We start from the raw sequence: 26,491 nt of genomic DNA, 5'->3' as shown, positions 1-26,491 counted from the left end.
ATACGACCAAAGTGGTTGCTGGTCCAAATCCCTAGACCAAATCCCTGCAATGCAGGAATGCTGTCCACAGAAGCCCCTGGGTGGGCTCAAACCACCAACCTTTTGGTTAATAGCCAGACATACTGATCCACTGCACTACTGAGACCTGTATTAGAATTAGAACTCTGATGCTGCTTCAGGGGGGCAGCAAACCTCTCTTATCTAAAAGGAAGAAAAACTTAAGCAAACTGGTCCCTCAGCCCACCAGAATGTATCAAACTTGCTTCCACCCTTTAAAAACCCAGGTTACAGGTGAACTATTAGCTTCTCACCTCCCCCTCCCCAAATAAACCACTGAACCCTTCAGGTTAGCTGTACATAGGGATTCTGGTCCCTTCAAGACTCACCAAAGCCCAAGCTTATATGGTGTAAAATTTATTTCAGTTGGCTTCTAGTGATAGATTATATTAAGTTTCATGCTGTTATACATGTTTGAGCTCTTGGGATGGGAAAAGCAAAAAAATCTAACAACCTAAACAAAATAAATATGTAAGAGAGTAGAAAGGAGATTAAGGATACCAAAATAATATTTCAAATATATGGGCCTTTTTTTGTTCAAGAAAGAAGGATAGAGAACCATTTAATAATTAGAAGTTTGGATAAAAAGAAGCATTGCTATTGCAAATTATGCTGCCATGGGAATCCCTGAAGGGCATGTTAATTTGTAGGACTTTGGTGTTTCGGATAACCAGAATTTGGAGACACAATGTTCTGGTGTTTGTGTGCTGTGTAACTTACAGTACATTCAGGACCAACTAAGTTTTTATTTTGGTATGAGCTTTCGTGTGCACACGAAAGCTCATACCAAAATAAAAACTTAGTTGGTCTTTAAGGTGCTACTGAAGGAATTTTTTTATTTTGCTTCGACTCAGACCAACACGGCTACCTACCTGTAACTAGTACATTCAGGGTATACCTTCTCATCCATTGCCACTGTTATTACTACTAGACCTATCTGATTTGCACATTTCAAATGGGGACAGCGTGTTTGTAAGTCAATCCCTGCTTTTTCTTTTAAAAAATTGCAATTCTCATAAAATTATCTTTGAATGGTCCATGAAAGTTGGTGCCATAATAATTACCGTATTTTAGTCTTCAGAATGCCACAGTACCCTTTGTTATATACCACTGAGTGCTCAGTAAGCTCTAAAACATGAGCAGGACCAGTAAACTAGCCTTACGGTATGAACAATGAGGTGTATGTTTGATGCTTCCTGAAGTTTCCACTTACTTGATGGAATAGCAAAGGGTGGTATTGAAGTTTGCGGAGGTCCCCATCCCTTCATGTTGTAGGCAGATACTTGGACGTAGTAAGCTGTACCCTGTAGGGAAAGGAATAAGGAGTCACATGGACTAGAGAAAACCTTGTTACTCAGAAGGGTGAAGGGTTGTTTCAGTTTCCCTTCCACTAATATAGTCACCAGGTATTTTCCATAATATATCATTATTGGAAGAGAGGGAGGATGTGGAGCGATACTGCCTATGGCCTATGAACTTGCAGAAGCAGTGCAGGTCATCACCGTCTTTCAGTCTTCTCCTGTGCCATGGGTTTAGACAAAAGTTGCTGATAAACTCCAGAATAACTCAGATGGTCTGACAGATTTTGGAAGTTCAGCTTTTGCAGATTTAATGTCTGATTGAATTCAGACAAGCTGTAGTCTGTATCATATTTGATGAAAAATGAAATCAGATTAGGGCTTTAGGGTACACTGCAGCTCCACAAAAGTCATAGAATCATAGAATCATAGAGTTGGAAGAGACCACAAGGGCCATACAGTCCAACCCCCTGCCAAGCAGGAAACACCATCAAAGCATTCTTGACATATGCCTGTCAAGCCTCTGCTTAAAGACCTCCACAGAAGGAGACTCCACCACACTCCTTGGTAGCAAATTCCACTGCCGAATAGCTCTTACTGTCAGGAAGTTCTTCCTAATGTTTAGGTGGAATCTTCTTTCTTGTAGTTTGAATCCATTGCTCCGTGTCCGCTTCTCTGGAGCAGCAGAAAACAATCTTTCTCCCTCCTCTATATGACATCCTTTTATATATTTGAACATGGCTATCATATCACCCCTTAACCTTCTCTTCTCCAGGCTAAACATACCAAGCTCCCTAAGCCATTCTTCATAAGGCATCATTTCCAGGCCTTTGACCATTTTGGTTGCCCTCCTCTGGACACGTTCCAGCTTGTCAGTATCCTTCTTGAACTGTGGTGCCCAGAACTGGACACAGTACTCCAGGTGAGGTCTGACCAGAGCAGAATACAGTGGTACTATTACTTCCCTTGATCTAGATGCTATACTCCTATTGATGCAGCCCAGAATTGCATTGGCTTTTTTAGCTGCTGCATCACACTGCTGACATGTCAAGTTTGTGGTCTACCAAGACTCCTAGATCCTTTTCACATGTACTGCTCTCAAGCCAGGTGTCACCCATCCTGTATTTGTGCCTTTCATTTTTTTCTGCCCAAGTGTAGTACTTTACATTTCTTCCTGTTAAAATTCATCTTGTTTGCTTTGGCCCAGTTGTCTAATCTGCTAAGGTCATTTTGAAGTGTGATCCTGTCCTCTGGGGTATTAGCCACCCCTCCCAATTTGGTGTCATCTGCAAACTTGCTCAGGATGCCCTCAAGCCCATCATCCAAGTCATTGATAAAGATGTTGAATAAGACTGGGCCCAAGACAGAACCCTGTGGCACCCCACTAGTCACTACTCTCCAGGATGAGAAAGAGCCATTGATGACCACCCTTTGGGTTCGGTCAGCCAGCCAGTTATAAATCCACTGAATGGTAGCATTGTCTAGCCCGCATTTTACCAGCTTCTTTACAAGAATATCATGGGGCACCTTGTCAAAGGCCTTACTGAAATCAAGATAGGCTACATCAGGCATCCCCAAACTGCGGCCCTCCAGATGTTTTGGCCTACAACTCCCATGATCCCTAGCTAACAGGACCAGTGGTAAGGGATGATGGGAATTGTAGTCCAAAACATCTTTCTTTTTTTAAAAAATAATTTTTATTAATTTTAAAATAAACACAACACAACCAACATTACAAAACACCAACACACACACACATACAGAACAGGGAAAAAACCCCAAAAACATATATATATTATCAACCCCTCATTTACTTAACTTTGTTTTGGTGACTTCCTCGTATCCCTCCCTCCTGATTTTCATCTCTTCTCATATTTATTCATTGCAGTTTCATTCTACCAATTTCAACCCATACTCTTTAAACATATATTCATGCAGCTAATCACTATCCTTAAACTTTACCTCTTATTCTAATTAACATAAAATCCATCTTCTTCCACCCCCCTCCTCCACAGGACCCCTCCTGCCACGAGTAGGTCCCATGGGTGACGGGCAGTCAAAAATGGTCCATTTTATAGTTTGGTTTTTCACTGTCTCCCCCTCCCTCCCCCAGAACCTCTCTCTGCCACCAAGAGGCCCCGGAACAAAAGGAGAGATAGAGACAGCAAGCTACCCAACTATCTGTCTAAATAAACAATTTTCTAATAGCTAATATAACATATTTTCCAAACCTCATACCTCTATTTTCTCTTATCAAATTTATCAAATCCCCCCCTAGCCTAATCTTCCCTCCAAGAAAATTTTCATACAAATTATACAACTCTATTCACACATTACTTCTAAATTAATATTTCAACTATGCCTCTTCCTCTTCCCTAGAATTCCCCCCCCCATTCAATACAGCAAATCCATGATACAGCCAAGATTTCAAAGCCTAATATTCCTGTCCTATTAAACAATTACAGTACCCTTTTTTTCCACCCCACCCCCATTCTCTCCCATTTTACCACCCTTATTTTTTTCATCCCCTCCTTCTGTCCCGTCCTTTCCCTTAACTCCCATATTTTCCCCAATATCCCATTCAATTCTTGTTTTTCCATTTCAGAACCAATCAAATCAAAGTTCCAAATTGACTCTTGCTCATTCTTCTCTTCTTGTCGAGCTACTTCTGCTTCCTCTTGTTTATTTTCTTGCCCATTGTCCTCAGGAACAGGCTTTTCATTTTCTTTCTCATTCTCAATATTTCCTTTTAGTTCCTGTTCCCGTTCCTGCTCCAAAACATTTTTTAGCTGTAAACTAAATTGTTGTTGCCCCTCTGCCAGTTCTCCCAGCAGATTCAGTACTGTCCTCTGGAAAACATCTGTTCCGGATGTTGACATTCCTTCTCATTCAAGGGCAGAACAAAGATAGGAGGACAAAGAACAATGGAGTCTCAATCTTCTAGGATTCACAACGTGACCAACTTGGCTGAGAATTTTTTTTCATAATCCATATATTACTCCACTAATAATTTCTCTTGCAACAAAGTTTAAATCTTTACCAATTTCTTTGGCAGCTGTCAAACTTCCCATTCGGAAAAAAGCTTTGCTGAATCTCCTGGGGTGATGATTCCAGGGTTGAGAAAGGGGTACCCCCCATTTGCTTTCTTTCATTTGCAGGGATTTTTAATTCACAAAGAACTCCCCCCAAAAGCTTTGCTACTTTGTCACCGGCTTTGGGTCAGATTCCTGCTTTCTAGTTCAGCAATAGGGAAAGATCGACTTCCGTTTTTTAAATCTCTTCCCTTAGTCCAGATATTCTAAATCAACGTCCAAAATCCCCAAAACACTCACGTTTTTGATCTGTAATTTCCTTTTCTTTGGAAGAATTGATCGCCACTGCCTCGCGGTCCTGCAGCTTCGCGCTTCAAAGATAGCGATGTAGTGTCTGTTGCGTCGCAGCTCCGATCCCCCCGCTCTCGGCGGCTCAAAACAGACCCTGCCGGGGGGGGGGGGAGCTCGCTTTGGACGCCCACCAGACAATCTGATCCCCAAATGCCCAATTTGGGATTTCTAAACGGGGTCTGCTTCGCTGTAGCAGTTTTCCCCTCCTTTAAAGCGCCGAAACCCGCTCCGACGAGCGAATCTCTGACCGCGATGGCGACGCGACCAACCGGAAGTCCCCACAGCGTTTCTTTCTAGGTGCTCACAGACCGTTTGCTTAATGATCTGCTCTAGAATCTTTCCTGGTATTGATGTCAGGCTGACTGGGCGGTAATTGTTTGGGTCCTCTCTTTTCCCCTTTTTGAAAATAGGGACAACATTTGCCCTCCTCCAGTTTGCTGGAACTTCGCCTGTTCTCCAGGAATTTTCAAAGATTATTGCCAGATTATTGCAAGTCTCTAAACCCTGCCACGATATTTGTGCTGTGTGGCAGGCCAAGAGGACTCAGCATATTCCACATCCTTCCTACCACAAATGGAAACCCTACTAACCCTCCCATTTCATATTACTTAAGTGGGACTCATTTGTGATGTGAAGATAGAAGCAGAGTTTAATGACGTTGTCTTGCATTAGAAATACCCAAAGATTATGATTCAGTTCTAATCCAAGTCCACATAAACTTTCTGGATGTCCAGCAGATACTCAGGAAATAAATCTGAATTCCCCTCTGCATCCAGTGTTGCCCCATAACCTTGCCAAAGAATATTTGTTCTGTATTCAGTTCCTGGATGCACAATATTGCCCTAAAATAGGAATGACTGCTGGTTGAGCCCAGTAAAGCAGTGTAGACAGCCTTCAGTCTGTACCAAATTATCTTGAGTCCCAACCCCCAACTTGATTGTTCCTATCAGTTCAGTTTCACATGTGGAGTATGTCTTTCCTATTGAATGTATGATCAAAATCAATCCAACTTTTATTTTGGGCCACAGCCAACTGAACCATGTCAGCTGATTGTCAGCCTAGTGGTATCACATAACTAGCTTCACAAGCAAACATTTCCATTGGGTATATTCTGTGTAATGTAAGTTTTCTTAGGAGGATAAGGGAGCAGAGCAAGCCTACAGGCCATTTGTTGCAAAATCATATCCCTCTGCAGCTCCCAGTCTCGTCTCCCACACAACTTGCTGTTTGTTCAGAAGTCTGGCTCCTGTTTGAGCTCTTGGAAGCTGTCCACCACACAATGGGGAGGGGACAGCTGACAGGCAGTGTGGGTCCTGCAGTTCCCAGAGAGATAAAACTGCAGGGGTGGGGGGCAGGTCCCAGCCAACCCATGACCTCCATACACTTGAGGGTTGGAGTGGAGTCACTGATTCTCATCTCCAATTAGCCATGGAGCTGGTGGAGAGTTTGATCTTTGCAGGTGGTGGGGGGTATAAGATTTATTGCCTTGGGTGGGGTGCCGTTGGGTGGAAATCACAGAAAAAACTATGGATCACACGGTTTAGTGACTAAAGCTCAACTGCAAGACGCTGAGATTTCAGCCTGGGGACGGCTGCTCCTTCCCATGCAATGCATACACTGAAAGCTATGAACTGCTCCTGGCATTTAGCATGTTGCATTTCATGGGGAAATTGTAACTGTACACAAATTATTATTATTTTCTAAAGATACTGTTTTTATTATGTCTGCATTAAATGTTTCCTAATTGTTTGACAGCCTTATCACGTCATTGCAAAATCATATGGATAGCCAGTGTGGGGAAATGAGTGGGGAAGTAGGAAGAAGGGAAGAAAGTGGTACCAAAAGAACAGCCCTGAAATTACAAATGTGTTCACAACAACAGGCAAAAATAGTTGCACAAGAGGCATGTCTCAAAACTCATGAAAAGGAACAAAAATTAGTTTCACATCTTGCTAAATTATTGAGACTGCTTGAATTATTCTTTATGCTCAGGGGCAACCTCAGACATTTTGGTTTCTGAAATATAAGTAAAATATTCACCACAAGCCTTTGTACTGGACTATTTGGCCCAGTACAGGCATGGACTGTACCAGGCATGGAAATATGCACTCATTTGTGGCAAGAAAAAGCCATGTCCTGATAAGAAGAAACTTTAGTTAGACCCCTTCTGCTTCATATAATATTGTTGTATGTGCAGCTTGATTTTCATTAGGAGAGAACATACAAATATTTGGTCTTTCCTTTGCAGTCTCAGTTGGTACAGTCTAGTCATAAATTTATGACCTGTGTGTGCATATATTGTGCCTCATTTCAGATACCTACTTTCTCACACTACAGCAACAAGAAGCCTGTTGCTGGAGCTATTACCTCAGTTCTCTCCCCCACTCCAAAAATAAATAAATACAAAAATATTCAGTTTTATGCCACACCTCTGTTACTACTACAAGAAAGGTATTGCTCTAGCTGATCATTCAGATTTGTGAGTAAACTCTATTTAGACCATAGTTATCTCAAACAGGAAGCATGACTAAATCCACTTAACCAAGTTTCAGAGGAAAAGAATTTGGGGCTCCTTATCCCCTGCTTGCAGGCACTGCTCAGGGCAAATGCTGCATCTTGCTGCCTTGCATAATGTAATGATTGGGTCCAAATAGGCCACACACATTTCAGGGAACTTAAAATGGCTACTTGCATGCAGTTAACTTAAGGTAATAAGTTCAGTGTTGTGTGAAGAAGCACCAATCCCTGAAATGGGCACTTTACTTAAGAAAAGCATTCAGACATCCTCATATTCTGGCTGTGTGGTGGCCAGAGGTTCACTGCAGTTAGCTTGCACTTTGGTGAATTAGAACAAGAAGTATGGGGTGAAGGGATCAATTGGGGTCATTCCCTGAAGTACCCTTGTGGCTCAGCACACAGCACAGTAACTTACTCACCGAGAGGAGGCCATGGATGGTGATATGTAGGTTTTTCAGCTTGTTGATCACCACTTCACCCAGCGGTGGGGAGAAGGTGGGGGAGCAGCTCCATTCGACTGCAAACAAAGGAAAAGCACAGCCACTCCGTCAGTAATTGGGAGTCTTTCATCAGTAAAGCAAAGGATGTAGTGCTTGGCAGTCAGTCAGGGCTAGATTAGAAAGCTAGGCTGCCAGGGATGGTACAGCTGCTGTAAGGGGATTGACTGTGAAACTGAAGAACCAGCTACAGCGGGACCAGCTGTGCATACTGGAAAATGTATTGAGAAAAAAGGCATGGAAGAGCTGGGGGGCGGGGAGGGAAGGTGTAAATTGAGAGAAAGAGAAAGAGAGAGAGAGTGCAACAACAGGGCACACCTTTTTCATATTCAAAGGACTTAACTCCCTGCCAAATGTGCAATGCAGGAGCTGCACATAGCGCAGCAGAGAAATCTCTATAGCTAGGGTTACTTCAACTCTTTATCTCAGCACAGGAGACGTAACAGAAAGAGTTAAAGGCAAAAAAAGGCAGGCCAAAAGATGAACAGTCAAGCTGATGAACCCAGAGATAAAAGGGAGAGCACAACAGATGGACCAAACAAAGGCAATGGAGAGAGGGTGGGAAATAGACAAAGTAGATTAAGTGGCAGGATTTGGTGGAGACTGGTAAAGGAAAATTCTTCTGAAAGCCAAAGTTATGATGACAGGACACAAAGGATTTAAACTGCTGGGAATTCTATGTTGAGGGAGCAGGTGTTGAAGCCAAAAAGGGACATGCTTTTATGGGATCCAAATAGCGTGAAGATGGGTCAGAGTTATAGCATTCAACTTGAGTGAGCACTTCGGAAGACATTTCTAAAACTTTTAGCAAATAGCAACTTGCCTAGTGTAGAACCACCACCATTTAGACACTACCATAAATCACCCACATATTTCCTTCTCAGATTACAGAAGAAGTATAGGGCACTTTCTACCAAATTTTCAGAATAGCAGATTCTGGAGAAGTGGTGAGATTGATTCATGTCACAAGTGGCCACCAACCGAGATGGACTAGAAGAAAGGCATGGAAATATTTCAAATTCAACAACTAGAAAACTTAAGATCAGTTATCTCCATTAATTATGCAAATTTGGTGGATGCATAATGTCTGTAATTTTGCAAACTGATTTTGCATTTGAAATATGTAAAGAGATTGCCAGTAACTGAGATGAAACTGCACACATGAACTGCCACATGAAACCCTGGACTATTTATTTATTTAAGTAATCTCTTAGCCTTTCTTTAGCCAGAAGTCCTAAAGTAGGTAACATAAAATAACTTTAAACAAATACAATAAACCAAAGAAAACAAACAGTGAGCATATCTTTAAGAATTCAGTTTAAACTTGTGTGCCTGTGAAATAGAGAAAAACAGAGGGAAGGGAATTCCAGAGGTGGTGCTTATAACTGAGAAGGCCTTAACTCTTATCACCACTCATCTTCTGATCCTAGACAGCAGCTCAGCACTTCCACAGCTTCCCCTGAGGTGACTGAACAGGATAAACAGCTGGGTATAATCTGCATTCTGATGACATCTCATCTCAGATCTTGGAATGAACTCAGTGGTTTCATGTATACGTTAAAACAGCATAGGGGATAAAGAAGAGTCCCGCAATGCATGGATCAGACTAATCAAAATGCCATCCAGACTGGAACAGAAGCACAGTGCCCTTCATTCCCATACTGGACAGTTAGTCCAGAAAGAGATGTTTAAAGGTACTGAACACCACTGAAAGGTCCAGGAGAATCAGCAAGGTCATACTTTCCTGATTTATCTCCTGGCATATACCATCCATCAGGATGACCAAAGGTGTTTCCATATCAGATCCCACCCTGACATTAAATTGAAATCCATTTAGATACTTGGTCTCATTCAAGAGTGACTCAAGTTGCCTAGCCAACTCATCTGAGCATTTTGCCCCCAAAGGGTCTATGAACAACTAGCTGTTATTTCCTGGGTTCAGTGAAGCCCCCCCCCCCCCCCCCGGAGCCACTACACAACTTTTGCAAATTGGCTTTTATAACATCCAGGAACAAACCTGTCAACCCTCTGCAAAAAGCAAACTATGCAAGTTATAGTAGATGGCACCCTTCCAAGCACCTATCAGTGTCATTGGACCTCAATAATCAAAATTGATCCAACAATATTTAACTAGATGGTATTCTGGAATTATGAACAGACTGTATTTCAAGAACTGTGGTATCCAAATTGCTATAGATGTAAGCAATTTTATCCTCAAAGAGCCTACTACTCTTAGCAGGAATCTAAGTGTTCCTGAACATGCGAAAGGTCTTGGGCTATATTGGGCAGCAAGTTGAGGATGCAATGGGGAAGCAGAAATGTTGCTTCATTGCCAACACCACTACAGAGTAGGCTTGAAAGCTGGTCCCCCAAACCTTCTGAAATGGCCCATACATGCCAGGCCAGCACTTCCCCCCAGAAATATGAATAATTTATTTTTTTATTATGGCTCATCTGGCATTCAGCAACAGCACCATCAGGCCTGATGTGTTGATAGCAAGGTCATGTATTTCACAAAGGCTGAAAGAAGGACTGCAGTGGGAGACGGTCACTTCATTCCTGACCTTCCTTAATTATTTGAAAGCATTTTTACCCTGTTCCTTAGCCAAACAGACTCAAACAGTAGTCTACAAAGATTAGTAGTAAGGCAGTCCCTGCCCTCAGGTTCATAATCTATACATCTAAGTGACCTTTCTAACCCCCCCCCCCAAATCTTTGCTACAACCTGCTCATAAAGATTTCCACAGGGACATCCCTCACTTTGTTAATTTCACTGTGCAGGAACATCATAAAACCAACCAATCAATCAAGGGCACCAAAGCAGCCTTCCTTGAACTCTATAGAATAATGTGCCTGGTGTACAGTCTAAATATACAGCAGCTTCCTATGTTCCAGGAGTAAAGCAGGGAGATGGGTAGGGAGGCCACTGTGAGCCCCATACAGGTTATGGTGCCTGAGCCTTTAAAATAAATTGGTTTGACAAATCTTCAGACTCTCTCAACAACCAACAGTGTAACTTTTGAAACTAGGCCTGTGATTATGTAATCCATCAGATTGGTCTATTATAATCATAATTCATATAGCATCCAAAGTATTCTAGGAACTGTAAAAAGATTTATGACCGGACAGCCCCTACCTTCAAATCTTAAAAGACATGAAAGAAGAAGAAGAAAAGATAACTTACCATATCTTAATAAGTTACAATTGCCTTTAAAAATATTTATTATATGTTATGCGAGCTCTTCATAAAATTAATATATAATTAATCATTTTTAAAGGCAATGGTAACTGATTAAGGCTTGGAAGATGCGTAGATGGATCAGTAATTGATGTCCATCTCCCAGTCATTATGGCAGTTGTACTATATATGTTGTGTGATATAATTGTATGTAAGCAGATTTTAGACCCTGTAAACTACAGTTCGGTACCACTGAACTATGCTTATGCATTCCTTTTTTCTCTTTGGACCTTCACATCTTCAATGTATATCCATAAATTATTCACCTCAAAATGACAGGCAACAATTCAGAAAAGGTGAATTTTGGAACTGAATCAGTGGGCCCTCAAGAATTTACTAGGATCAGATTCCCGGTCAAGAAGGATTGTTCCAAAAGAAAAGAAAAAAATCAATTCACAGGTCCCTGTAAGTTTAATTCTTGGGTAATATGGTTCTGAGCATCCTTTGGATTTACCTTTATATTTGGTGACAATGGCTGAATTGACACTTAAGGGCTCCTGGAAGGAAACATCCACAGAGGTGCTGCTGGCCACTGAAAGGTGAACATTCATGGGTGGATCTGGAACCCCTGAGAACAGATAGCACAGGTATAAGAAGGAACATCTCCTGGTGTAACTAGGCATCTGTGGAAGGAATAAATCTTCAATATAAACCTAATTTACAACTTAACTGCCAGTCAGAATGATCACAAGAACAGAGACTCTGTTATGAGGCAAGGCAGGAAGGTATGTTTCCTTTGCAAAATAAATTCTGAGAAGAGATATGATGGCAATTTGCATGCACTGAGATGGGTTCAATCAGCAGAAGATGCAAGACCAAAGAATTCCCCCTTAGGTTCAGTACTCAGATTATGTGGGATAGGTAGGGAAGCCTTAATGAAATCGACAAGCTGCACCCCACCTCCCACAATTTTAGCCAAATCATACTCCTCTAAGCTTGCCTTCTAATTATAGTAGCTAAAAGAGCCATTACAAAACATAAGAGACAGACCTCCCTTTGCAAGTCAAGACATTGTAGAGTCTTGAGATTTTTTTATCTCCCTCACCCCGAAGAATCAGCGATTGCTACAAGTGAGAATATGACACCAAAAATAGTCAACTTGTCATACAGATAAGTGAGGGAAACATTTTCTTTTGTGAAGCTTAGCACCTGGATTGGCATTCATAGTCAAGGAGTCACTATAATAATTATATCTGAGCTAAGAAATTAATGCTTCTGATAATATCAAATGGGCTAGAAAGGTGGCAAAAGGTTGCTTTTATTTGCAGCAGCCACTATTTGGGCCATCTGAATATGTTCTACTAAACTCATTAATTACAAGCACCCTCTTGCCATGGTGTAATTAGATTTCTCTTATTAATGCACCAAGGCCACTATAGCTTTACAGGATACCTTCATTTATTATATCAACCAGAAAGATCTAGAATATTGGTCTTGGGTGAGAGAAGCAGTTTCAAATCTGCTCATTGAGGGCTTACTAGAACAGCACTGGGAAAGCCACATTTACCCAGCCACATTTACCACACCTACCAATTTCATTAACTAGTGACTTGCTTTAAGATTCTGTGAACCACTAAATTAAGAACGTTACCATGTTCTCACAACAACAAGGGGTTTATTATGGCAGGTCCTAAGGCCATTTCTTCGTTTCTGTTCTGGACTAATTACATATTGTAGGACCCAATTTCCTATCTCTGAAACCCTGCAGTGACATGCCCACTGTTCCCATCCCTGATCAACTTAGAGGGTCAGGGTACATTGCATGCTGCTATTTCAGACACTTACGAGCATGCTCAAATCCAGCATTCATGCGCTTGTATAGCCGATAACGCCATTCCCATGCTTTTAACTGTTTCTCTTTTTCTGAGCCATCTGCACTGGGTAGCTCATTCACCACCTGCGCAGTAAGGTCATTGACACGCTGCTCTGCCTCCTGGACCAGTGTTGACAAGTGCAAAGACCGACTCTCTAGACTCACAACTTTGGAAAGGGAACAAAGGGAAAAGGAAACATTTAATACATCACACAAGAAGATAAGGAAAAATACATGACTAGGCATAAACCTGCCTGAAAATTCCTGAAATGATTCTCTTTGCTTCTACCCTCAGAAAACCTCCCATGCTAAGCAATCCCTCAAGCCGAAGAAGCACAGCTTGATCCTCATTTCTCAAACAGCATGGGATAAATGGTTGGTGCAACTGGAGTTTGAGCTATTAGATAAAACCACAAAGTTGCTTCTCCACAACTGCTTCTGCAAATTTGTGATTCTGGCTCCTCTTAAATGCAGATTTAAAGGCCAAGCTCAAAGGAACCCCAGCTCTCCCTTCCCCCAGAATCTGCTGCTTATCAGGGAGCATAAACCCTGCCTTGTGGCCAGCATAGCCTTGCTACACAGCAGGGTGCACCCACCAGTTCAAAGCAAGTCTTTTGATAGCAAGCTAGAACTGAATTCTGAAATTTTGCTTCTAGTATTTTATTTATTTATTAAAGGTATTTTTATTTAGTAGGAGTTACATATCCTAGAAGACCCCAGAAACCTGCTGGAAAATGGCAAGTATGAACCTCTTTGCATTTCCAATATTTAGAGGAAAAGGTAATTAAAGGATGAGCATTCTGCCCTTCACTACCAGAATGAGCCTTAAGCATTACCAAAACAAGTTCCCCCCCATTTCTTACACTAAATGAAAAACCTACATTGACTACATACTGTATTTAAAAATGGGTTTTCTGCTTTTAAACCTGGATTAACAGCATTCACATTTGCATATCTCTATTCATATTAGTTATCATGATGACTTCATGACTAAAATATGAAAATATCCCCATTCTGTCAGAATATTGGAATGGTTCTGAATTTGTTTCTCACAAGCACAGGGTTCTGAATCTGCTTGCACCCACATCCCTACCAGCACCCAACATACCAGTGTGTGTGTGTGCATGCCCCCTTTACTTGCCCCACTGGTGCTGCCTTCAGTAGACAGCAATGTACCAGGGTGGCAGAAGTGGCAAGGGACCACAGCAAACTATTCCTGGATATCACTGCTCACCACTTGTACTAGGGACAATTTCTTACCATTAAATGGGATGGCCAGGTCTATTACTTCATCCAGCTTTTGTCATTACTCTTTGAGAAGTAACATATGCACAAACCCACAGCTGGAGCACAATCTGTGTGAGGTATTTCCCTTTCCTAGTCTAGATGTGTTAAGAACAAGAGGAGAAGACCCCCATTGAGGATCAGAGTGCATATACTTTATTCATGGGAATCTCTTGGTTTGGCTGACTCCTATGGCTAGGCAGCAAAGAAATACATACCTCTTTTCTATCTCCTTTCACTGAACTCCATTATTATACACAGTGCCAGCTAGGCCTGTGGCTACTCTCTGTGTGGGCCACCCAGCAAGCAGAGACCCCAGTGGCTGCATCTAGCGCAACCTATTTTTGTGTGTGTATGTGAGAGAGAGACAGAGACAGAGAGAACACAAACTTGTGAGAGAACCCCCCCCCCCCATCTCCAGGGAAAGAGTACTAATAAACACTTATTCAAAGTCACTCCCCTTCTGCTCTCCATTCACAGAAATCCCTTCATTTGAAGAAAGGGCAATCTGTTCCTGACCCTAATACCAGAACTGTCAGCTTATTCATGGGGCAGACTACCTGCAAATAACTAGCAGATGAAGATTTTCCTGTTGCTCTTAGCTAGTCATCTGAAATGAGGTGAATTCCCTTCTCATCATTCTATTCACTTCACCTGATCAGGCAGCATTAATGCTTCTTGCAGCAAAGCTGTTCTCTTACAAGGTAACACTGGAGAGAAAATTTTGGCATCCCTCGGGTGAGGATTCAAACAGTACAAGCAGCTCAGCGTGAATCTATCCTGCAGCCTCATTTCTTATTGTGTCCAAATCAGCTCAAATAATCTCTTAGGAACATGCCACAAGGATGATGCAACTCTTTATGGTTGTGCCAGTGCCAACCCCCTTTGGTATTCACTCTTGGCATCATTCCTAACACCAAGTCAGATCGATAACTACAGCTTCTAGGATGATATGTTGCTCTGGAACCTTTTAGCTATAGTTTTCATTTGTACCATCATGTTTCAAGAAAACGCTACTTTACTTTAGGCATGACACAGAAAAATCTAGCAATGTGATTTTTCCTGTACTGAGGGAACATGTCATCCAGTTGTAACACAGGAGCACGCTAGGCACCGGGGTCCTATAGGTTCTCTCTTTTGTAGCTAACTCCTTTCAAATGCTTTTCATTTTCCACGTTTCACCAAAAGAGAGTAGAATTCCCATTGCTCATGATATCAAGAAACCCAAGTGGCCAGAGTTCCTTAAGCATCCACGGGAAAGGACAAATTGGGTCATAGGATAGGGCTATTGACTGGTGACTTACAGTGAGGGCTTTCTTTGGCTCCAGCTAGCAACAGTGTCTTGGCGATGGGTGCATTGTTGGTCATGATGGCAATATCCAATGGCAGAAGACCCTCACTGTTTGGGGTGTTAAGATCCAGCTCCTCTGGGCTAAATTGCTTGAGCAGCTCCTGCACCTTATCAAGGTCCTGCAGCTCAACAGCCTCAAAGAGTGCAGCATTGCCTTGAAACTGCAGAGAGAAACAGAGTCATATAAATGTAAGTATGCCACTCATTTCACTGTCTTCTCTGCTCAATTGCTTTCACTACAGTAGCAAGATAAAATTGAAACAAGGATGGAGTAGATTAGTGCAGAGGCCAAGAGAAGAAGACAAAACTTTGTTTTCCCACTGCAGCTCAAGCCAAATTCACCATATCTATAACACCTCTAATGAGACAGGGTAAATGTGGGTTGCAAGAGCTCAAGAGTCAGGAAGATATCTGACACCTCTAAATCAAATCCCTTATGAATACACTGTGGAAGTGAGAAACAGGTTTAAGGATTTAGATTTGGTGGATGGAGTGCCTGAGGAACTATGGATGGAGGCTCGTAACATTATACAGGAGGCAGCAACGAAAACCATCCCAATGAAAAGGAAATGTAAGTTAGCAAAGTGGCTGTCCAATGAGGCCTTACAAATAGTGGGGGAGAGAAGGCAAGCAAAATGCAAGTGAGATAGTGAAAGATACAAGAAATTGAATGCCGATTTAAAAAAAAAATAGCAAGGAGAGACAAGAGGGCCTTCTTAAATGAGCAATGCAAAGAAATATGTAGAGGAAAATAACAGAGTGGGGAAAAGTAGAGATCTGTTCAAGAAAATTGGAGATATGAAAGGAACATTTTGTACAAAGATTACCACAATAAAGGACAAAAGTGGAAAGGACATAACAGAAGCAGAAGACATCAAGAAGAGGTGGCAAGAATACACAGAGAAATTATACCAGAAAGATATGGAGGTCTCGTACACCCCAGGTAGTGTGGTTGCTGACCTTCAGCCAGACATCCTGGAGAGTGAAGTCAAATGTGCCTTAGAAAGCACTGCTAATAACAAGGCCAGTGGAAGTGATGATATTCCAGCTGAACTATTTAAAACCTTAAAAGATGATGCTGTTAAGGTGCTACACTCAATATGCCAGCAAGTCTGGAAAACTCAGCAGTGGCCAGAGGACTGGAGAAGATCAGTCTACATCCCAATCCCAAAGAAGGGCAGTGCCAAAGAATGCTCCAACTACCGCACAATTGCACTCATTTCACACGCTAGCAAGGTTATTGCTTAAAACTCTACAACGCAGGCTTAAGCAGTATGTGGACTGAGAACTCCCAGAAGTGCAAGCTGGATTTTGAAGGGGCAGAGGAATCAGAAACCAAATTGCAAACATGCGCTGGATTATGGAGAAAGCTAGAGAGTTCCAGAAAAACATCTACTTCTGCTTCATTGACTACGCAAAAGCATTTGACTGTGTTGACCACAGCAAACTATGGCAAGTTCTTCAAGAAATGGGAGTGCCTGATCACCTCATCTGTCTCCTGAGAAATCTCTATGTGGGACAAGAAGTTACAGTTAGAACTGGATATGGAATAACTGATTGGTTCAACACTGGGAAAGGAGTACGACAAGGCTATATATTGTCTCCCTGTTTATTTAACTTATAGGCAGAATTCATAATGAGAAAGGCTGGACTGGATGAATCCCAAGCCGGAATTAAGATTGCCGGAAGAAATATCAACAACCTCGGATATGCTGATGACACAACCTTAATGGCAGAAAGTGAGGAGGAATTAAAGAACCTTTTAATGAGGGTGAAAGAGGAGAGTGCAAAATATTATCTGAAGCTCAACATCAAAAAAACCAAGATCATGGCCACTGGACCCATCACCTCCTGCCAAATAGAAGGGGAAGAAATGGAGGCAGTGAGAGATTTTACTTTCTTGGGTTCCATGATCACTGCAGATGGTGACAGCAGCCACGAAATTAAAAGACGCCTTAAATTAAAAGACGCCTGCTTCTTGGGAGAAAAGCAACGACAAACCTAGACAGCATCTTAAAAATCAGAGACATCACCTTGCCGACAAAGGTCCGTATAGTTAAAGCTATGGTTTTCCCAGTAGTGATATATGGAAGTGAGAGCTGGACCATAAAGAAGGATGATCGCTGAAGAATTGATGCTTTTGAATTTTGGTGCTGGAGGAGACTCTTGAGAGTCCCATGGACTGCTAGAAGATCAAACCTATCCATTCTGAAGGAAATCAGCCCTGAGTGCTCACTGGAAGGACAGATCCTGAAGCTGAGGCTCCAATACTTTGGCCACCTCATGAGAAGAGAAGACTCCCTGGAAAAGACCCTGATGTTGGGAAAGACTGAGGGCACTAGGAGAAGGGGACGTCAGAGGACGAGATGGTTGGACAGTGTTCTTGAAGCTACGAACATGAGTTTGACCAAACTGCGGGAGGCAGTGGAAGACAGGAGTGCCTGGCGTGCTATGGTCCATGGTTTTCCCAGTAGTGATGTATGGAAGTGAGAGCTGGACCATAAAGAAGGCTGATGATGTTTCTATTTTATTTAATGTATGTGGGGTTTTTTGTCAGCGTCGCTTGTGTAGGTTCTCTGCTGTTCGCTTGTGTTCCTTTGGTGGTGAGAGGTGTTGGAGTTGGCCTAGGGTATGATTCTTCATTTGTCATTGGCTGTGGTGGTTTTTGTTTCGTGTGTGAGTGGGGGTGGATGGGTGTTTTGGATCAGGTTAGCCATATTGATTTGTATGCTGTTGGTTGATTTTTGTCATTGTCTTGTTGGGCTGTGCATGTGATTAAAGGGAAGCCATACCGGGGTGAAGCCGTCTTCTTCTATTTGTCACCGTGTCAGTTTCAGCTTATTGTAATTTTTATGTCTTGGTTAGTATTGTTTTATTGTTTTTGGTGTTTTTTATATAGGTTTTAGTTTGTTCTTAGGGGGAGGGGTCAGGGCTGCCTGGGAGTGGGTCCCAGCCAACAAAATGGCTGGGGCAGGTTCCACAGGGTGGGTGGCACTGGGACAACCGATCTCAGTGATCATGGGTAGGAGGAGGAGTTACGCTAAGACCAGACCATGTCATTACCAAGGAGGCAGGCACAGTCGTTGTCTGAGGACTATCCCTGCCTCCGGGTCTGGTCTTGACTGGATGGATACTGGAATCAGCAAGGGATACCCACATGACTTGAAGGTACTGCTGTGCAATGCCAGGTCAATGATTCATAAGACCACTGCCATCCATGACTTGATCGTGGATGGAGGACTCTCCGATTGCATGGAGCCTGGACAGCCCCGTGGTTTTCCACGGATCTGAGGGCAATGAAACAATCGCTGAGATGGCTAGAGCGCTGGTGGTGGATAACTCATTCTGAAGCTGACCGGACACGGGTTAGAGCTCAATGTCGAGCCTACCAAGTGGCGGTAGTGACGGCGAAGAAGACTTTCTTCACCGCCTCTATTGCATCTGCAGAAAACAGCAGCAGGAGACTTTTTCAGGTGGTTCGCAGTTTAGTGGAACCACCTGCTCCATCGGGGCCCAGAAGGGTCGCATGATCTCCTGCAACGATTTTGCAAAGTTTTTTGTATATAAAGTCGCTCAGATTCGGGAAGAGGTAGACTCCACCGTGGGAGCAGGGCCGGGGCGGGGGAGTGCTAGAGTCCTGTCTAGTCCAGTTGCGTGGGATCAATTCCAATCTGTTACCCCCGAGGATGTGGACAGGCTGCTTGGATGAGTGAAACCAACCACCTGTCTCCTTGATCCATGCCCATCCTGGCTTATAAAAGCTAGCCGGGAACGGCTGGGCGATGGGCTTTGCGGGTTGGTGAATGCTTCTCTCTGTGAGGGAGCCTTCCCAGACCCGCTGAAAGAGGCGGTTATTAAACCACTTCTTAAAAAACCATCTTTAGATGCGGCCAATATGGCCAACTATCGCCCAGTCTCAAATCTTCCATTCTTGGGCAACGTGATTGAGCGAACAACTCCAGACATGCCTGGAAGAAGCAGACCATTTGGATCCCTTCCAGTCAGGATTCAGGCCTCATCATGGGACTGAAACTGCCTTGGTTGCACTGGTTGATGATCTTTGGCGGGCTAGGGACAAAGGTGAGAGTTGTTTCCTGGTTCTGCTGGATCTCTCAGCGGCTTTTGACACCATCGACCATAACATCCTTCTGGACCGTCTAGAGGGGTTGGGAGCTGGGGGCACTGTCACACAGTGGTTCCGCTCTTTCCTCCTGGGTGGGGGTTGAGTGTTCGGACCCCTGGGCTCTCACTTGTGGGGTGCGTCAGGGCTCTGTCCTCTCCCCCATGCTTTTTAACATCTACATGCAACCGCTGGGAGAGATCATCAGGGGGTTTAGGCTGGGTATTCATGAGTATGCGGATGATACCCAGCTCTACCTCTCTTTCAAATCAGAGCCAGTGAAGGCAGTGAAGATCCTGTGTGAGTGCCTGGAGGTGGTTGGTGGATTGAGGTTGAACCCTGACAAGACAGAAGTACTGTTTGTGGGGGACAGGAGGCAGGCAGGTGTGGAGGACTCCCTGGTCCTGAATGGGGTAACTGTGCCCCTGAAGGACTAGGTGCGCAGCCTGGGAGTCATTCTGGACTCACAGCTGTCCATGGAGGTGCAGGTCAATTCTGTGTCCAGGGCAGCTGTCTATCAGCTCCATCTGGTACGCAGGCTGAGACCCTACCTGCCTGCAGACTGTCTCGCCAGAGTAGTGCATGCTCTGGTTATCTCCCACTTGGACTACTGCAATGCGCTCTATGTGGGGCTACCTTTGAAGGTGACCCGGAAACTACAACTAATCCAGAATGCGGCAGCTAGACTGGTGACTGGAAGCGGCCGCCGAGACCATATATCACCGGTCTTGAAAGATCTACATTGGCTCCCAGTACGTTTCTGAGCACAGTTCAAAGTGTTGGTGCTGACCTTTAAAGCCCTAAATGGGCTCGGTCCAGTATACCTGAAGGAGCGTCTCCACCCCCATCGTTCTGCCCGGACACTGGGGTTCAGTACCGAGGGCCTTCTGGCGGTTCCCTCATTGCGAGAAGCCAAGTTGCAGGGAACCAGGCAGAGGACCTTCTCGGTGGTGGCACCCGCCCTGTGGAATGCCCTCCCATCAGATGTCAAAGAAAAAAACAGCTACCAGATTTTTAGAAGACATCTGAAGGCAGCCCTTTTTAGGGAGGCTTTTGATGTTTAATAGATTATTTTATTTCATTTTTCTGTTGTAAGCCGCCCACAGTGGCTGGGGAAACCCAGCCAGATGGGCAGGGTATAAATAATAATAATATATTATTATTATTATTATTATTATTATTATTATTATTAGGCTGTTTCCCATACTATTTGATACCACTGGTCCATGCTTACTCCTGACAGGTCTCTCCAGTGTCTGGTTATGACACTTTCATAGGACTTGGCTTTAAGCTTCATGGTGAAGAACCGAGGCATGATGTTAAAGCAGTAAAGCACACACACTGTCGTGTGTTTCCCATTTATTATTTCCCATAGTTGCAACTGTAATTTGAAAGTGAACCTGCTTCCCAACAATGGATTTGGGGAAAAACAAACTTAAAGAATTTTAGATGAAAAACTAACGCTACCCCCCCCAAAAAAATTACAAATATTAGAAGCCAGAATCAGCATGTGCCTGGCTGCATAGGGGCTAAAAATTAAAAAATAAAAAATAAAGAAGGCTGATCGCCGAAGAATTGATGCTTTTGAATTACAGTGGAACCTTGGTTTACGAACACCTCGGTTTACGAATTTCCGGTTTACGAACGCCACGGACCCATCTGGAATGGATTAATTCACTTTCCATTACTTTCAATGGGAAAGTTCGCTTCAGTTTATGAACGCTTCAGTTTATGAACAGACTTCCGGAACCATGCTTCGTGTTAAGTACGCTTCAGGTTGAGTACTCTGCGGACCCGTCTGGAACGGATTAATCCACTTTCCATTACTTTCAATGGGAATGTTCGCTTCAGTTTATGAACACTTCAGTTTAAGTACTCCGCGGACCATCTGGAACGGATTAATCCACTTTCCATTACTTTCAATGGGAAAGTTCGCTTCAGTTTATGAACGCTTCAGTTTATGAACAGATTTCCGGAACCAATTGTGTTCATAAACCAAGGTACCACTGTATGGTGCTGGAGGAGACTCTTGAGAGTCCCATGGACTGCAAGAAGATCAAACCTATCCATTCTGAAGGAAATCAGCCCTGAGTGCTCACTGGAAGGACAGATCCTGAAGCTGAGGCTCCAATACTTTGGCCACCTCATGAGAAGAGAAGACTCCCTGGAAAAGACCCTGATGTTGTGAAAGATGGAGGGCACAAGGAGAAGGGGACGACAGAGGACAAGATGGTTGGACAGTGTTCTCGAAGCTACCAACATGAATCTGACCAAAGTGCCGGGAGGCAGTGGAAGACAGGAGTGCCTGGCGTGCTCTGGTCCATGGGATCACGAAGAGTCGGACACGACTAAACAACAACAACAACAAAGTTCCTATCAAAGTCCAGCAGTCTGCTTGCCTCCTTTTCTTTACACCAACTGCACTATGCATTCAAAGTTCATGACACAGCAGTGGGTAGGCAGGCAGCCAAAATTCAAAGCTATTGCCACATTGTGGCAGGGAACACCAAATCAGCCAGGTAGTCTTTCAGCAACCATGGTATGGATGGAGCAGAAGTTGTTCTTCTAACAGGACATACAAATTCTTAAAACCCTCAGAGCTCTTCAGTTGTTAGGGCAATGTACTCACAGGATAGGATTTGCGGAGCTTTTCCTTTTCACTCCTCCCTGCTATGCTCCCTTCATCAAATGACATGTAGTTAACTCTGAATTTCCCAGAAAGGTTCCGGTAGAGCCTCTTAGCAGCATTTGGAGATGAGGGTCCTGGTTGCTTCCTAGACTGGGCTAGCTGCGGGTCTCTCATTTGCTGTGTCATTTTAGGTGAGGAAGACCTGATGAACAAAAAGAAAAAGACAGATGAATGTTAAATGTCTAGAAATACAAGGAGAGGGTGGCCAATCCAGAGCCACGCACAATGGTCTGATTTGCACGTAATGCTAAGCCAAGCTAAGGTTTGGTATGAGCAAGCAAGTATGCAGGAGCACAGAGCGAAAATTGTGGTCATTGCATTCCATTCCTAGACCTGCTGCTGCCACACTGACAGCAGCTAAGCTGTGTGTGTGCAATATGTGTGAACCTGGGCTTGTAACCTTTATTTTGCTCCAAACAAACCACAAGCTCTAGCCAACAAACCACGGCTCTGGATTCACATGTAACATTAAGCCAAAGAATGGTTTAGCTCCTGGAAGCATAGCAGCAGCAGGTCCAGGGAAGGAGTGAAGTGGCTGTGATTTTCACTGTCTTTGCTCAATCATGCTTAGCCACGGTTCAAATGAGGCTGCTATAACAAGCTGACTAAAAAAAGGGAAACATTTAAACTCCAATAAATCTAAGCTGTGAACAATTACTTTTTTTGTCTTAATTAGATTTGTTTAAAATTGTAACATGGAAGAATTGTGTAAGGACACAAGTCTAGGCTTCAAGCTGACATAATTCACATAACATGGGGGGAAAAACACCTCTGAATGGAAAATTTGGCACATGCAGAGAAAAGTGATCTTTATTGATTCAACTCGAGTTTTAAAACCACAAATATCTAAACCATGCATATATTATGCTTAAGTCTATCCCTTACCCTCCAAACTATGAATATTCCCTCCTCACAAATCAAAACACTGACTAAAATAGCTGTCAGTGCTGGCTGCCTCAAGGTAGGCAAAACAGTAGTAGTTCGGTAGAGATTTAGGCAGGGATTCAACCAGTCTAGGGACATGGGTGGTGCTGCGGCCTAAACCACTGAGCCTCTTGGGCTTGCTGATTGAAAGGTCGGCGGTTCAAATCCACGCAACGAGGTGAGCTCCCATTGCTCCATCCCACCTCCTGTCAACCTAGCATTTTGAAAGCACACTAGTGCAAATAGATATATAGGTATCACTGCAGCAGGAAGCTAAACAGCATTTACATGCACTCTGGCTTCTGTTGCGGTGTTCTGTTGTGCCAGAAGCAGTTTAGTCATGCTGGTCATATGACCCAGAAATCTGTCTGTGGACAAATGCTGGCTTCCTTTGCCTGAAGCGAGATGAGTGCCTTTGACTGGACTTAACTGTCCAGGAGTGCTTTACCTTTACTTTTTTAAGCCAGTATATGAGCAGCTTGGCTTACATAAGTTGCCCAAACCTAGGAATCAGATGAATTATATAGGGCTAACTAAGACTCTGCTGGTTACTCAGGTCACCTGATCCTGCTGGGCTGACAGCTGCAGTATCTTCTCCAGCCATCTGCAGTGTAGTATAGTTCAGACCCACAGTAACATTTGCTTGAAAGCTACCCCATTGGCACAGGGAGAAAGGAGCCTGTACCCTGCTGCTTGAGTCACCCAATCAAGACCTTAAAATAGTGTTGCTTTGAGAGATGTGTACAGTTTTTGCTTATGAAACCACAGGTCAGAATAATAAACTGGTATGTTTCTGTGGTACTACAGCATCTTTTGCCTTCCTGAATTAATGTGAATTAACATATGATCCATCATGAATGAGGACTGATCTGTAGTACAGCCGTTCTGAGGTGGTGAAATATAAGCTGAATGGATGCAGTTTGATTTGTGCCTCCTTTGGGCTGATTGTCTTACATGAATCCAGACTCAATTTATAAAGCTCCAGACAGATTTGTATCGCCCAACCATCTGTTGAGCTGGCTGGAATGAACTAAGAAATGTAGGTGCTGAAGTGGTTTTTGGGGATGTCCAGTGCATCAATAAATTACAGTTAACGTGAAACAACCTTGATTCAGCACAATGCTGATGAAGCACATGCTGAACAAGAGCCAACTCTGGCAATTAATATTTACAAAGACAGCCCCACAGAGGGTGTCAATAGCACCCTTACTGACTCACTCACTTTGATTTTATCTGAGACATTGTGGGCAGCAGAATTATATCAACTATTTTACCTTTTAACAGAGGACAAGATGGTTGGACAGTGTTCTCGAAGCTACGAACATGAGTTTGACCAAACTACGGGAGGCAGTGCAAGACAGGAGCGCCTGGCGTGCTATGGTCCATGGGGTCACGAAGAGTCGGACACGACTAAACGACTAAACAACAACAACATGTTGCTTTCTTAAGAGCTCAGAAACTAAGGGAGATTGGCTCCTGCCAGGCATTCTCATGGGATAGGCTGCAAAGATTAGCATGTCTCTCTATAAATGAGGGTGAGCCTGTGCTGTAAGAAAAGCAGTAATTCTTTTGCACCTAGGTTGAGAGGAGTGAAAATTTGTGAGGGAACTTAGGTTTTCAGCAGTTTCTTGCCTAAAATAGGATAGCTCAGTAACTGGATGTCAGGTCCAAGTGATTTGACAGCACCAAGCATATTACTGTATGTTTAATCAGGGTAGTAGTGTATCTGAGTTCATCACCGTCTGGTATTGTTATTGTTGTGATCATATGCAAATAGGGCAAGTTTGGACATGTGAAACATTTGTTCCATTGTTAAATAAAGGGTTGACACACATCTATATCACACAGAAGTTATGGAGGGCTCATTTCTGATAACGCCATCAAAAAGTATGCCATGTGTGCTGTTCAGTTGGGTGATTATCTGTAAGCACAACAGAAAATGGCCAGAAATTAGCCATTCAGAATGCCTAATAGAAGCATGGTAGGGAATGTTCTAACTCCATGAACCATCCTAAAACAATAAAAAGCAGTTTAGGAGTGATATATAGCACCTAATATTCAAATCTTAACATTTGATCTGATACATACAGTATGTAGCTGGCCTTATACCAGGTCAGACTATTGGTCCATCAAGCCCAATGTTGTTCTCCACTAGATATCTTCCACATCACCTTCTATCTGCTGCTTTAACTGGAGAGGCAATAAATTGAACCTGAGATCTTCTGCATTCTGCCACCTGTTCTAGAGTGGGGAAACACTTGGTGGTTCTCTAACAACATGGCTAGGACACAACAGCATGTGCATAGTGATCCTCCAAGTTTGAAGGCATACCAGTGCAAGTAGATTAATAGGTACTGTTGTGGTGGGAAGGTAAACGACGTTTCCTTGTGGCCTGGCTTCCTTCGTGCACCAGTAGCAGTTTAGTCATGCTGGTCACATGACTTGGAAAGCTGTCTATGGACAAATGCCAGTCCCCTCGGCCTGAAAAGCTAAATGAGCACCACACCTCATAGTCGCCTTTGACTGGACTTAACTGTCCATGGGTCCTTTACCTTTACCTTACTAGCTAAGAGTCTATCTTGATGCCTCAAGGTACAGTGTAGTGGCTAAGAGAATGAGCTGTGAATCAGCACCCCCAAACTTTGGCCCTCCAGATGTTTTGGACTACAATTCCCATCTTCCCCAACCTGTTGATCCTGTTAGCTAGGGATCATGGGAGTTGTAGGCCAAAACATCTGGAGGGCCGCAGTTTGGGGATGCCTGCATTAAGCATTATCTACCTCAGTATGGAAGCCCCACACAGTTGTAAGTGTTCTCTATTAGCAGGTGCTGATATAGAACATTTGGCTGCCATGTGATTTACACTGACTTTTAAAAACTGACCTCTCTTGTTAAGGGGCTGAACAGCCTATTCATACAAGCCATGCTCCAAAGATGGGGTCATGTGAAGTGCCTCAGAATTTTCTCTGTGTTATGCTTACTGTGCTGTCTGGTCCCTATTTCTGCATTGCCATTTACATGAAACCACAAGTCTTAGCCTAAAGATTACCATTTTGCTTCTGGTCACCAAACCAGGAAGCAAAAATCTAAACCTGGTTCAAGAGTTACCCAAATAGAAAGAACCAGGTGATTCAGCCTCTAAAGCTATCACACTAGCTATTATGTACTATGTATACTCCATGCCAAGGAAAAAATCAAGAGCCATAAAATTCAAGAAGCATCAGTTAATAAGGGCAGCTCCCTTTAGAAGCTGAATGAGAACAATCAGAGAAAAAATTAATCTGGGGGTGAACAAACAAGTAATATCGCAGAACCAGATC

General features: G+C 43.3%; 1 protein-coding gene across 6 annotated transcripts in view; it reads right to left on the bottom strand.

Annotated features, from left to right (window-relative positions):
* LOC118092933 (ankyrin repeat and fibronectin type-III domain-containing protein 1) overlaps positions 1 to 26,491 on the bottom strand; it is a 381,090-nt gene that overhangs the window by 31,178 nt on the left and 323,421 nt on the right. For all 6 annotated transcript variants that reach the window (XM_035131610.2, XM_035131606.2, XM_035131611.2 and 3 more), the window contains 6 exons: positions 22,188 to 22,389; positions 15,392 to 15,599; positions 12,776 to 12,970; positions 11,445 to 11,558; positions 7,675 to 7,772; positions 1,271 to 1,361 (listed from right to left, as the gene is read on the bottom strand). In XM_035131610.2, the coding sequence (XP_034987501.1) occupies positions 1,271 to 1,361; positions 7,675 to 7,772; positions 11,445 to 11,558; positions 12,776 to 12,970; positions 15,392 to 15,599; positions 22,188 to 22,389 (908 nt within the window). The remainder of the gene's footprint in view (positions 1 to 1,270; positions 1,362 to 7,674; positions 7,773 to 11,444; positions 11,559 to 12,775; positions 12,971 to 15,391; positions 15,600 to 22,187; positions 22,390 to 26,491) is intronic.

Source organism: Zootoca vivipara, chromosome 14, assembly GCF_963506605.1.
Source record: "Zootoca vivipara chromosome 14, rZooViv1.1, whole genome shotgun sequence".
NCBI classification, from domain to species: domain Eukaryota; kingdom Metazoa; phylum Chordata; class Lepidosauria; order Squamata; family Lacertidae; genus Zootoca; species Zootoca vivipara.
Note: the sequence above shows the minus strand (reverse complement) of the source record. Positions and strands in the feature narration are given on the sequence as shown.